At 36.6% G+C, this 13,181-nt stretch overlaps 1 protein-coding gene across 15 annotated transcripts in view; it reads left to right on the top strand.

Annotated features, from left to right (window-relative positions):
- The window catches only part of PPIP5K2 (diphosphoinositol pentakisphosphate kinase 2), a 63,364-nt gene that overhangs the window by 28,773 nt on the left and 21,410 nt on the right, over positions 1-13,181 (top strand). For 12 of the 15 annotated variants that reach the window (XR_015732164.1, XM_034432692.2, XM_034432693.2 and 9 more), the window contains exons 11-19: positions 1,535-1,621; positions 4,112-4,187; positions 4,290-4,399; positions 6,964-7,049; positions 7,622-7,747; positions 7,855-7,976; positions 9,654-9,836; positions 11,748-11,889; positions 12,340-12,563. Coding sequence is in view for 14 of the 15 variants with exons in the window: in XM_034432692.2 (XP_034288583.1) it covers positions 1,535-1,621; positions 4,112-4,187; positions 4,290-4,399; positions 6,964-7,049; positions 7,622-7,747; positions 7,855-7,976; positions 9,654-9,836; positions 11,748-11,889; positions 12,340-12,563 (1,156 nt within the window). In the remaining variant the exon portion in view is untranslated. The remainder of the gene's footprint in view (positions 1-1,534; positions 1,622-4,111; positions 4,188-4,289; positions 4,400-6,963; positions 7,050-7,621; positions 7,748-7,854; positions 7,977-9,653; positions 9,837-11,747; positions 11,890-12,339; positions 12,564-13,181) is intronic. The other 3 variants (XM_087885936.1, XM_087885937.1, XM_087885938.1) reach the window with 1 other exon arrangement.

Below are 13,181 nucleotides of genomic sequence, written 5' to 3' on the forward strand. Positions count from 1 at the left end.
GCTAGATGGTGCAATCTTTCATTTTGTTCCCTCTGTAGAAAATAAACTATTCTTACAGGAGATAAAATGAAATTTTACTGGAAAAAGAAAAACTGTTGTGTTCAGAATCTAGAGCGTAAAATTCTAAGCAAAAATAATACTTTCTAATGATAAAGTCATGAATGCAGTCTGAAATACAGTTAATCCTTGGCTTACAATTGGTTGCTTATTGACCTTTGGAAGTTGCAATGGATCCTACAAAAGGTACTTAAAATCCTGATTTGAAGTTTCACCCCTTGTGGTCATGGGATCACATTTTGGGCGCTTAGTAATTAGCCCACATTCACACCCATCTGCAGTATTCCATGGTCACATGATTGTATTTTATGATTGATTGTATTGATTTTATTTATGCATGCATGCATACATGCCAGGGACTTCCAGTTTCCAGCAAAAAAAAACCCATTGTGGGCAATGGGTTTGTTTAACAATCTTGTTTGTGTAACAACTACCACAAAAAAAGATAAAATTGGACATATGACAACCTGCATGACATGACCATAATTCCAGAGTCAATTATGGCCATAAGTTGAAGACTACCTACACACAATACACAGTATGAGAGGAAACTTTAGTAAAACACAGCAAAACAAAGATTACATTTAACAATGTTCTTAATCATTTTACATATCATTTCAAAAATAATAGTTACTCATATTCCCCAAAGCTCAAGGCTGCTGAAGAAAAAGACAACATCCAAATATTTCCCCTATTATTTGTGGTCTTTCAGCTTTTGCTCTCTTTGTTAAAAAGGCTCTAAATTTTACTATCTCTGGGTAAGAGATAATCCATCTTCATACATGACCAAAAGCAATGCTTCACTCAGATTGAATGTTTACTATCTAACAGAGGGGTCACCCCCTGCAGTATTATGAACACAGACTTCTATTCACAAAAGTAATATTTTATGTTCAAAATCAAATGTTGGTACACTTGCAACAATTAAGAGTTTCTAACTTTCTTGAGTTCAGTGAAAATATTTCGAATGGAGTTTAGATCTCCAAACAAATGCATTTAAATTTGGGCCTCTACCCACTGCCCAGTGCCGTATTGAGTTCTTCCCCAATTCCCAAGCTTAACTTGTTGAAGGTAACCTTAACTTAAACCTGAGCGTTGTTCATTTCATAAATTCATAGAGTTGGAAGACGACATTTAAGTTTTTCGTCCTATCCCCTGCTCAGTTTGGGAATCCAAAATAAAGCATCTACAGTATGATACTTGTAGCTTCTGCTTATTGTATATAGTATAGTACTATATAGCATATAGTAAAAGCAAGCCCATCATTTTTCTGGATCATTATTCCAAAATGGTTGTTGTTTTATGGAACAAGTTGCCATTGACTATTTATTCCAATTTAAGAAGATGCTTACTAAGTCTTTTTAGACTTTGTGTATTGGTGTCTTCCATAGTTCTGTATATATTTTGCTTATCACTAAATCAGATTGTTTAATTTCAGTAATAAAATACAGCTAATCACATTCCTAATCACTTGCAGGATGGAGCTTAGGTGTGTCATTGCTGTAATACGGCATGGAGATCGGACACCGAAGCAAAAAATGAAAATGGAAGTTAAACACCAAAAGTAAGTATCTGGTGATAAAAAGAAATAGTGAAATATTTAAGTTGAATACTTTTTTGTAATTTAGTATTAAGGTTTGAACTAAGAGGCAATATACAACAAGTGTCTTCTTCCACATATGTTGGGACTGTTACTTCTGCTTGCTGACTTGGAATCCTAGGGATTATACTTTAATCATAACTGAGGGACCTCACATTGGGAAAATCCCCCTAGGTATTTATTTCTAAATTTGATGAAATTCTTATGTGAAATGTGTGGTCTAAGGCTGCTAGAGAAGCTGATGGCATGAATAGAAGTGTCCTGGGGGGATGGACTTCCTGATTTGTGACATGATTGAGACTCTTTAATCCAGAGATGGGCCAGTGAATTGGGGGAGAAGGAGGGATCTGGGGTGTGTGTGTTAAGGGTAGGCTAGAAGATGTTTATGGTAATGGATGAGGAAGGCATAGTGGGAGGGGGCTTACTTGGGAAACATAGCCCTGATGCTTCTTACAGGTGTTACATTATCACACACTGTTTGACCCCATTTTCTGATCAACAGGCCTTCAGGGGTCGTGACTTGGTTGCTGCTTCTGAATCAGACTTCAGTCTGCAGTAAGGCCTCCTTCACCAGTGATCTATCACAAATAAGAGGGGTGACGTGGTGTTTAATATTAGAACCTGTATGGGATCTGAGGGAGATGTTCCTTTCTTGAAGATGCACCCACACAGATTTTACTTTGTGCCACCAGTCAAGAACCAAGGACAGAAGGTGGAGGAGGGGCTATGGTTATCCAAGATTGGTGGCATTCATAAATTATTGAATGCAAGGCCCTGCTTATTGGGTTCTAGGGATCATTAGGGATTGTTAATATTAATCTTCCTACCTTACCTGCTTGATTTAAATTTAAAAAAAAAAACTCGGGATGGAGTGTGAGGTAGCATGGTAGTTCATGTTCACTGTGATAGCTTTAGGGATGATACAAGTCATCAAGGACCCAATTCATGGCAATGGTCACACATCTGTGATTTTCTTGCTAAAGCAGTAGCAACATGAACTGGAGTTGGGGGAGACTTTTATTGCTCTTCTGTCATGGTCAGATTGCTCCTTTTAACATCTACATGAAACTACTGGTTAAGGTCATCTGATGGTATGGGCTGAGGATATCATCAGTTATACAGTATATGTATCATATCATATCATTTATCTCTACCTATGGATGACCCAACAATACCCTGGAGATTCTGACTCCATGTTTGGAAACTATGTGGTCTGGATGAGGAAGGACAAGCTTCAACTCAACCCAGCGCACTGAGTGGTTCTGGTTTTAAAACCTCCAAGATATAAGGTTTTCCATCTTTAGTTCTGGAGGGTATTGCAGTACCCTCAAACAGATGCAATGCAGTTTGGATGTCTTTCTGGTCAGTGTTTCCTGTTTGAGGAATAGGTGGCAACTGCGGACAGGAGAGCTTTTGCCCAGCTTTCTGTTATGCACAACCTGTAACCATTATTGGACTGAAATGTTTTGCTCACAGTCATGCATACCATAGTTGTCTCCCAAATAGACTATTGCAAAGCACTTTACATTGAGCTGCTCTTGAAGAGCACCTGGAAACTGTGGGTTCATAATGCAGTGTGGGCAATTATGTGTCGGATCCAATCTGGATGACTCACCATGGACTCCAGCAAGAGTCCAAAAGCTCGGAAGACAAAACCTCTGGTCCCGTTGACTGATCCAGATTGAATCCTGCCACATTATCCTGGGACATATATATTCATCTTCATTTATGTGTGCTCCTTGACTGGTACATTTCTGTTCTATGAGTTGCATTGGTTGCCATTGTGCTTCTGGGTTCAGATAAGGGTGGTGGTACTTAGATCATAGCATGGGATAGGTTATTTGGGGGACCACCTCTCACCAACTGTGTTTACCTTTCCTATCAAATCTGGTGGAAGAGGCATGCTGTGACTCCATTTTAAAGTGTTACATCTGGTGGGACCCAGAGAGACACTCTTTTCTGTGGTGGCTCACACACTTTGGCATATCATCCCCCAGATTTGCATAGATTAGCTCTAAGCCTGTTTACTTTTTATAAGTCTTGAACAGTTGGCTATGTCATTGGGATTGGGGGTCAGAATGTGGTACAGCCTGTGGGATGGTTTTACCCATGGATTATGTGCTTATTATGTTGCAACGCTGTTTTTAATTATTGCTAAAAGTCATCATGATGAGATGGACTGCCATATGGAAGGAAGGAAGGAAGGGTTTTTTTTAAAAAAAATTGAACTTTTCTTTAAAAATTTATAAATATAAAGCTCACTGAATTTTCAGGTAATCCTAATTCTGGTATGAGACAGTATTCAGCAAATATCTTTTTAAAAAAATGAAACAGATACCAGTTCTATGAGTCAATTCATGGGAAGTTGATAGTTGTGCCATTATCACTAGCTAATGCTAGAATGTGTATCTGATTATATGGTGAAATAATTTAATCATTCTGTTTCTTTTAAAGGTTTTTTGATCTTTTTGAAAAATGCAATGGATATAAGTCTGGGAAGTTAAAGCTGAAGAAGCCTAGGCAGCTACAGGTAAGGTTTCTTTTCTTTTTTTTTCTTTTTAAAAAAATATTTTCTAGACACTTGTATAATTATCCATTTTCATGAACTGCTTGTATTACCGCTGTTTTTTAGGAAGTACTTGATATTGCAAGACAGCTCTTAATAGAGCTAGGACAGAATAATGACTCTGAAATTGAAGAAAACAAATCTAAACTTGAACAGTTAAAGACTGTATTGGAGATGTAAGTATTTTATTTCAAGTTTTTTGATGTAATAAAAACACATTTTAAGACGACTATGTAAAGATCACCTTCATCCGTAATTTTTTGGAGTATAAGACACACTTCCCCTCCCCCCCAAAAGAGGGTAGAAATGTTGGTGTGTCTTATACACTGAAAACAGCTATTTTTGGCCTACAGAAGCTCCACTCCCCTTGTCCCATTTTTACGAAAAACAGCCCCATTTTTTTGAAAAACAGGCCCATTTTTGCAAAAAACAGGGTGCGCAGAGGGTTTGGGAGGCCTAGAGAATGCTCCTGGGGGCCGGGGAGAGCAAAAAACTTTTTTTTTCTTACTTATCTCTTTGAAATCTTGGTGTGTCTTATACACCAGTGCGTCTTATAGTCTGAAAAATACGGTAGTTCAAGTTACCTTGTTAGATCAGTTGCTAATTTAAACCTAATTCTGACTGTTGCTTTATTTTTCTGAAAGGAAGTTGGTTGTATTAGATTCACTGAGACGATGATAAAGAAAGCAGATTTTTTTTTTCATTCTAGTGTTCCTTTAAAGCAGGGCTCCCCACCTCCAGGCTGTGGCCTATTCAGAACTGGGCCAGGTGAGAGGCAAACCGGCATACATGTGTGCACTCACACAAGTGGCAGGATGGTGCATGTGCGCAGTTTAGTTCCACTTGCGCAAGCACAACAGTGTGAGCACATGTGTGTGTGCTGGCCCTCCGCTTGTGCGGCCCAGTTGCTCTTTCCTTTGCTCATCCGGGCCGCCAGGCTGCAATTGGGGACCACTGCTTTAAAGGATCAGGGTCAACCTCTTAATTTCATTTCATGGTAGCCTTCCTTTTGGAGTAATCATGATATTTTCAATGTCAGGTTCCAAGTAATGCTTCCTTCATAAATTGAACTCTGAGGCATTCCTTTTTCTCAAAGTACAAATTTATTTAGATACAGTACATCATATTGGCACTAACTGGTGAAAAGCCAGTACTAACATTCCCGGGCTTTTCATTTCAGTATATGTTTTCAGTTTCTCAAGTTTCCAAAACATTGGTCACATTGTCCAACCAAGATGGGAGCTGATTGCTCAGTGACATCTTTCCTCCTTCTCCTCCGGCCAGCCAGACGGTGGAATGTGGCTGACTCATCAGTTAGGAATGATGTTTTGCCTGAACGTTCCATCCCCCTCCAGTTCCAAGCTGTGTCAAGCTGAATTCACACTAGGATGTCCAAGGATACAAACAATCCCACACCCCAATCAATTAGGGCTTGACAGTCAAAATTGGGGCTCCCATTTCTGTTTTGAGCAAAATATAAAAGCAAAGTTAAAAACTTGTTTGGATTTTCAGAGTGGGATATATTTAACAAGAAAGTGAGATAGGTGATGGAATATGTGTTTCAGAATGTGCAAGAGGTCAGGACCTCTTTAGAACAATCACGCCTTTTTTGCAGACACTCACGCCTTTTCTGTGAGCAGAAAAACAGGAGGTCATTTATTAAAGTAGCCATCTTTAGTATGATTCTTTAAAGCAATTGCATCTGTTTCAAGCTTGTCTGGAAGCCTGCAGAAATATATGGTTACTTTAAAGAAGTCCTGCACTCTTCCTTCCCCATTTTAATTTGAGATTTCTGCTGAATCAGACAACAGCAATACTTTCTAAGCCATATTATACAGGTACTCCTCGACTTACAGCCATCTGTTTAGTGACTGTTTGAAGTTACACTGAAAAAAATGACTTATGGCCGTTTTTCACATTTAGGACTATTGCAGCATCCCCATGGCCATGTGATCAACATTCAGATGCTTGGTAACTTGTTCATATGGTTGCAGTGTCCAGGGTCATATGTTCCCCTTTTGCGACCTTCTGATAAGCAAAGTCAATGGGGAAGACAGATTTACTTAACAGCCGTGTTACTAATTTGACAACTGCAGTGATTCACTTAACAGTTGTGGAAAGAAAGGTTGTAAAATGGGGCAAAATTTGTCTCATGTAGCAACAGAAATTTGGGGCTCAATTACGGTCATAACACGAGGACTACCTGTATACATATACTTTACACTCATTAATTAAACTTTTTCTGCATGCATGAAATCTTTTTCTATGAGGCCAGTTTATTTCAATTATGTTAATTATTATTACATTAGTAAAGGATGGACAGAAAACTAGATAAGATAATACGTTTTATTGCTCTTCTTGATCTCTGCTAATTATATAAGACAATTAGCCCACAGATAAGGAAGAATTTTAGTTGCCAAAATGCATCTAAAAAAATCAGGTTTAGTTTATCACAGATAGATTTTTCCATGAGTATATATGATAAAGTACAGACGAAATAAAACATGGTTAAAAAAATACAGTTGTCTTATCTGTGGGTGGCACATTTTTGTTGGTGTTTTGGTTAAAAATTTGAACAGTAAACATGGTTGCTTTCTCTCCATATAGTAAAATATAGTTAAAATCCATCGGTTCTTCGTTATAGCTGTATTGCAATATCCTAAATTATCAGTTCATCTGATCTGTTGTATTTCCTTTACCAGTATTGTGTGATCTATAATATTTTCACTGCTGCTTGTAGGTATGGACATTTTTCTGGCATAAATCGAAAAGTCCAGCTGACGTATCTTCCTCATGGTTGTCCTAAAACATCTAGTGAAGAAGAAGGTATTTTGGTTATTTTTAGGAACTAATTTGCATTAATTAGTTTATTTATTTAATCCTAGGAATGCAGTTATGCCTTTAGAGTCTTGTGAAAGGTCAACAGGGTTAGGGCCAATCTGATTATTCTTGAATTGATCAATAGGTATATTGAATTGATTAATATCAAAACATTAATTCAGTTTATAATATTTTCTTCATCTTGGTTAGAAGCCAAAAAGCAACTTTATAATCAAAATCTAATATAATCAAACTGCAATTCTAAATAAATATATAGGAAATAAGATCATTGAAGATCTATAAACATATTTCTGAGTAGCTCTGTATAGGATTTTCAGTATTGCTTTTTACTTATTTCTGCATGCATCAGATAACATCCCTTCATTCCTTTAATTCAGAATAATTTTCCATATAGCATAAAGTACTGCTGTGTCAAAATCAAATTCAGTTCATTACAGCATACAGAATTAATATCAATATTCTTTGGATTATCCCTGTAGAAAAGTAACATTGGTTTCACCTTACCTTTTGAACATAAGTAAAAAAAAAAATCTTTTACTTGCCTTGTATGTATTTAGATAACCGCAAACAAGAGCCATCTCTACTCTTAGTTCTCAAATGGGGAGGAGAATTGACACCTGCAGGTAGAGTTCAGGCAGAGGAACTAGGAAGAGCTTTCCGATGTATGTATCCAGGTGGACAAGGTATCTTGTTTTTTTTGTGTGTGTTTTTTTAATGGCTGGAAGCCATATCTATGAAAAGAGAAGATCTAAGGAAGCAAACGAGAAACTTCACTCTTTTGCTTTGATAGGTGACTATGCAGGATTTCCAGGATGTGGTCTACTTAGATTGCATAGTACCTATCGGCATGATCTCAAAATCTATGCATCTGATGAAGGAAGAGTTCAAATGACAGCGGCAGCTTTTGCAAAGGTAGTATAACGTCAACAAAAAATATGAAATGTGTATAGGTTACTTGCAGGAAGAGTTCAGTTCCTTTGCATTTTTATATTTATACATAGAAAAGATAACTTCTTCCATTCTTTCAATGCAAAATGGACTACTTCATCAGTCCTTAATCAGCATCAACATTTTTCAGCCAATTTGCATGAAATGTATAAATTGCTACTTTATTGAGTAGAAAAATATATCTTAGTATGCATAAGGAATTGCATGCAATATAATACAAAAATAGATCTGAAAAATAAAAATTGCATGCATGTATTTCTCTGAGCCTAGTTAACATAGCAATTAGATAGCAATTCTATCAAGATTTTTTAATTTGATTTATAGAACGTCTTTATTAGAAATATATTTTGAATTGAAATTAGATAATGAGTTGTAGATATTCTCAACCAGTCTTTCCGAAACTTGGAACCCACCAGACTGAAATTTTAATTCACACAAAATCCTTTGCACAAACTTCACAATGGATCACGTAACATGGCATATCCATTTCTAGTTAATATAGTGTGTGTGTGTGTGTGTGATTTTCCTTTTCCTACTTTGTCCACAAGAACCACCTTGTAAGGTGAATTGAGTTGAGAGAGTGTAATTGACTCAGTCACCCAGCCAATTTCCATGCTTAAGGGAGTACTAAAAGTCATTCTGTCCCAGTTTTTATTCCAGCATCTTAGCCACTAATTAAACTGGCTCTCCTGAACTAATTCATTTTAAAAATTTTCAGTCTGTTTTGTCCTATTCATATATGCAAATTAATACTTGAACATCCAATCACCAAATTCAAAAAATGCCTTTCGATCAAAATGAAGTGATTTAGAAATGATAGTGAAAATCTCAGTGGCTGTTCATTCAACATATTATGTCTATTAATTTGTGTTACAATTGGCTGAATTCATACTTCATGGCAAGCTACAAACCTTATTTTACAAACCACAATGGCTAAATTCATGCTATATGTTACCTCCAAACTTGACAATCTTATTGTTTAGCACAACGTGTATATAATGAGTGTGGCAGATTGTTGAACAGAATTGCGATTGATTGTTTTTGTTTCTGTTTTGCTTAATGCTGCTTTTATTGTGTAACAGTTTGTAAGTTTGAATAGTCTTCAGCAGTTTGAAATGCTTGGAATATTGCCCCTCATTTTGGTAATCAGATCCCAAAGCCAAATTAAACAGTTGAAAATGGTGCCCAGAAACAAAATTGATACGGAGCTGAAGAAAATGGTTCTATGACAAAACATAATTTTTATAGCGTTTTAACTTATTAAAAAGATAAAAAAAGAAGTTGTAGGGGAACCTGAAACAAAACATAGTGTAGAAAAACTGAACAGGATTCTCTCTCCCTCCCTCCCTCCCTTTCTCTCTCTCTCTATTATAATACAAGCTTAGAATCATCACATAAAAAGAAGAGATGATAAATCCATAATGGATTAAAACAGTATTTCCTCAATGCAAATATAAATATGATATTTGGTATCGTGTTGTAATGGACTTGAATTTGGGCAGTTTTAGAATTATTTATTTTATTTGTGTGTAAGTTGTAATGCAGTTCTTCTGTCAAATTCATAGTGGGTAAGACTTATTTATAGAATTTATATATTCTGTTTAGTTTAAGATTTCTATTCAGTAACTTTATTTTCCCCAGGGTCTATTGGCATTGGAAGGGGAACTCACACCTATACTTGTGCAGATGGTCAAAAGTGCTAATATGAATGGTCTATTGGACAGTGACAGTGACTCTCTTAGCAGCTGCCAACATCGTGTGAAGGCACGCCTTAATGAAATTCTCCAAAGAGATAGAGACTTTACTTCTGAGGACTATGAAAAGGTTAGAAAATACTCTATAGATAAATTGAAATTGTGAAAGACTACAGGAAAGGTTGCACAAGGCTATTTAGAGGAATATGTCAGGCATCTGTTGGACAAAGTTCCTTGAATCCACTCCCAATTGGACACCAGCCTTTATACGGGCCGTGTGGAGTGTCTAGGTGCAGTCTTCCTGTGTTATCTGATGGGAGTGTGAACCTGTTGGGCCTTATGAAATGGACAGATTTTTCAGTGTGAGTATTGCTGCCTGTATATTAGATTCATGTCCCCAGGTTGCCTGCATCCTAAGAGGTGACATTTAACCAAGTCTTGGCTGTGGTGAATTCTTCTTAAAGAAATGCTGCTTCACCCACCTAACAAGCCATCCATTAGACCCAATCATACTAGACAATTTTTGTTCAGTCTCCAGCCTTACATGTTTAGAGAAGATCATTGAACAACAGCTTCAGAGAACCTTGGAAGAAGAGTATTATCCAGATCTCTTCCAGTTAAGTTTTAGACTTGGGTATGGAATTAAAACAGCACTGTTGTCACGTTTGGATGACTTCTGCATTCATTCTTGGACCTCTTGGTAGCCTTTGATACCATCAACTATGGTATGCTTTTGAATCCATATTTCTGAAATCTGATTGCTGATTAGGTTTAACATTTTGTTTACATGGATGCTTTATATAGTTTCATGTCTTTTTTATATTGCATTTTGTTAACGTTTGTGGCTGTTTGTAAGTTGTAAGACATCCAGAGTCATGTACTTGAGATGTGTGGCTGTGTAAATGGAAGAAGGGAGGGAGGGAAAAAAGAAATACAAACTCCCCTCAGGAAGAAGGAGAAACACCACCACCACCACCCATCCCCTGGAGACAGTCCAGAAGGGTACTGTGGTTGATCATATGGAAAGCTGTTGAGACATCAGGAAACTAAAAAGGTTGTACGTCCAAAGATCATTTACTAATACGAGGAATACAAATTTCATGATGTGCCTTAGTCTAAAGCTTATTTGTCTGGTCAAAATGGCCTTCTGGAGTTCTTAAATAATATATTTTAATACGTAGCTGTAGTTACATGATTTGAAATATTAAATAGGAGTGTTAATGGATAATAAGGCAAAGATGGACATCAGTTAAATCAGATATTGTCAACTAGAACTACCCTGTTTCCCCCAAAATAAGACATCCCCTGATAATAAGCCCAACTGGGCTTTTGAGCGCATGGCAATAAGCCCAAGTGCTTATTTCAGGGTTCAAAAAAATATAAGACAGGGTCTTATTTTTGGGGAAACACAGTAATAAACAATTGTTGGATATAGTAATTATTTCAAATTAGTATTTCTTTTAGCCAAGAATTTTTAGAGTAGTATATAGGTAGTCCTCGACTTATGACCATAGTTGAGCCCAAAATTTCTGTTGCTAAGCGAGACATTTGTTAAGTGAGTGTTACTCCAGTTTACGTCTTTTCATGCTACAGTTGTTAAGTAAATCACTGAAGCTGTTAAGTTACCATCATGGTTGTGAAGTGAATATAGCTTCCACATTGCCTTTGCTTATCAGAAGGTTGCAAAAGAGGATTACATCAGCCCAGAACACTGCAATCGTCCTAAATATGAGGCAGTTGCCAAGTGTTTGAATTTTGATCACAAGACCATGGGGCTGCTGCAAAGGTCATAAGTGTGAAAAATGGTCATAAGCCACTTTTTCAGTGCCATTGTAACTTTGAACGGTCACTATATGAGCTGTTGTAAGTCAAGGACTACCTGTGTTTAAAAGATAATAAGTCAAAACAAAAATTATAAATTTTTCTCATTTAGGATAGCACACTTAAAAATACATATTTTTCAGGGATTAGATATCAGATGCTATACATGTAGACTATAAGTATTATAGCTTACATATTTCTTTTTGGTCTGGTACTACAGCTGACACCATCTGGCAGCATATCTCTGATAAAATCAATGCAAGTGATAAAAAATCCTATTAAGACATGTGATAAGGTATATTCCTTAATCCAGAGTTTGACATCTCAAATCAAACAACGAATGGAAGATCCCAAGTTTGCAGGTAAATAGTTTGCTTGATCAGGCTGGATTGATAATATTAAATTGCGCATATTTATTTTATAATTAACTGTTAGGACAATCTTTTTATTAATTAAGGAACAACTTTCAGAATAAAAAATTGTAATAGTTTGCCCAATAACTGTTAGCTACTCTAATATATTAATAGCAAATTAATTTCACTGATGTAGATTGCTATGTAAGTAAAATAGCAATCACCCTTGCACAGGAAAGAAGATAGCAATAGGCTTAGTTAAGTACCAAAATTGGAGACCATTTCAGTGTGTGCGTGTGTAAAAGAAAACAAAAATAAAACAAAACCAAGCTGTAAGCAAAGCTGGCTGCTCTGAAGCTTAAGGAATGGGTGAATATATTTCTTTAATGTCTATAGTAACGTCCCTTCATTTTACTTTAATTAATTCTCATTGTTACTTTTTAATAATTGTGCAACTAGATATTCAACTTTATCACAGTGAAACATTGGAACTAATGCTGCGTAGGTGGGCCAAGCTTGAAAAAGACTTTAAAACAAAGAATGGAAAATATGATATAAGTAAAATCCCAGACATCTATGACTGCATAAAATACGATGTTCAGCATAATGTCTCTTTAAAGCTAGAAAATACAATGGAATTATACAGACTGTCAAAGGCGTTGGCTGATATTGTGATCCCTCAGGTATGTACATTGCCGCTTACATAGTACTCTCATTATAATAAAATGGCTATGTTATCCAGTCATTAGAAATGACTAAATTTACTGTCTCAGATCTGCATTTGTAGTTCATAAAGCAGTTTTTATGAACTATCGCAAACTGAAGAGCAGTACCTCTTTACCTTATTCAATTGAGGAGTCTGATATTTATATACACGACACATGTCGAAAATAAGGTGAAGATCTTGTGGGTCTTTTGAATACAGATGGATCATCATTTGGAATACAACACGCCAGATATCACAGTTGTCGACAATGTACTATCTATTGATATCGCTGTACCAGGAGACGCCAGAGTCGAAGAAAAAGAACTGGAAAAAAATCACAAAATATTACGACCTGGCGATCGAAACAATATGATTATGGATGAAACATGTAACAATGATACCCACTGTCATCGGGGCACTTGGTACCATGGCCAAGGATTTTGCAAAATACATCAAGAAGTTTCAGCTTCCTGCTGTAGCGCCAGCAGAGCTGCAAAAGACTGCAATACTCGGAACAATATACATTTTAAGAAGATACTTGGTTGATACCTAGAATGCTGGCAGCAACCCGTATCAACCATCAGAGCCAGTCAGC

This window comes from Pantherophis guttatus, chromosome 2 (genome assembly GCF_059756535.1).
Source record: "Pantherophis guttatus breed Tessera chromosome 2, ASM5975653v1, whole genome shotgun sequence".
NCBI lineage: Eukaryota > Metazoa > Chordata > Lepidosauria > Squamata > Colubridae > Pantherophis > Pantherophis guttatus.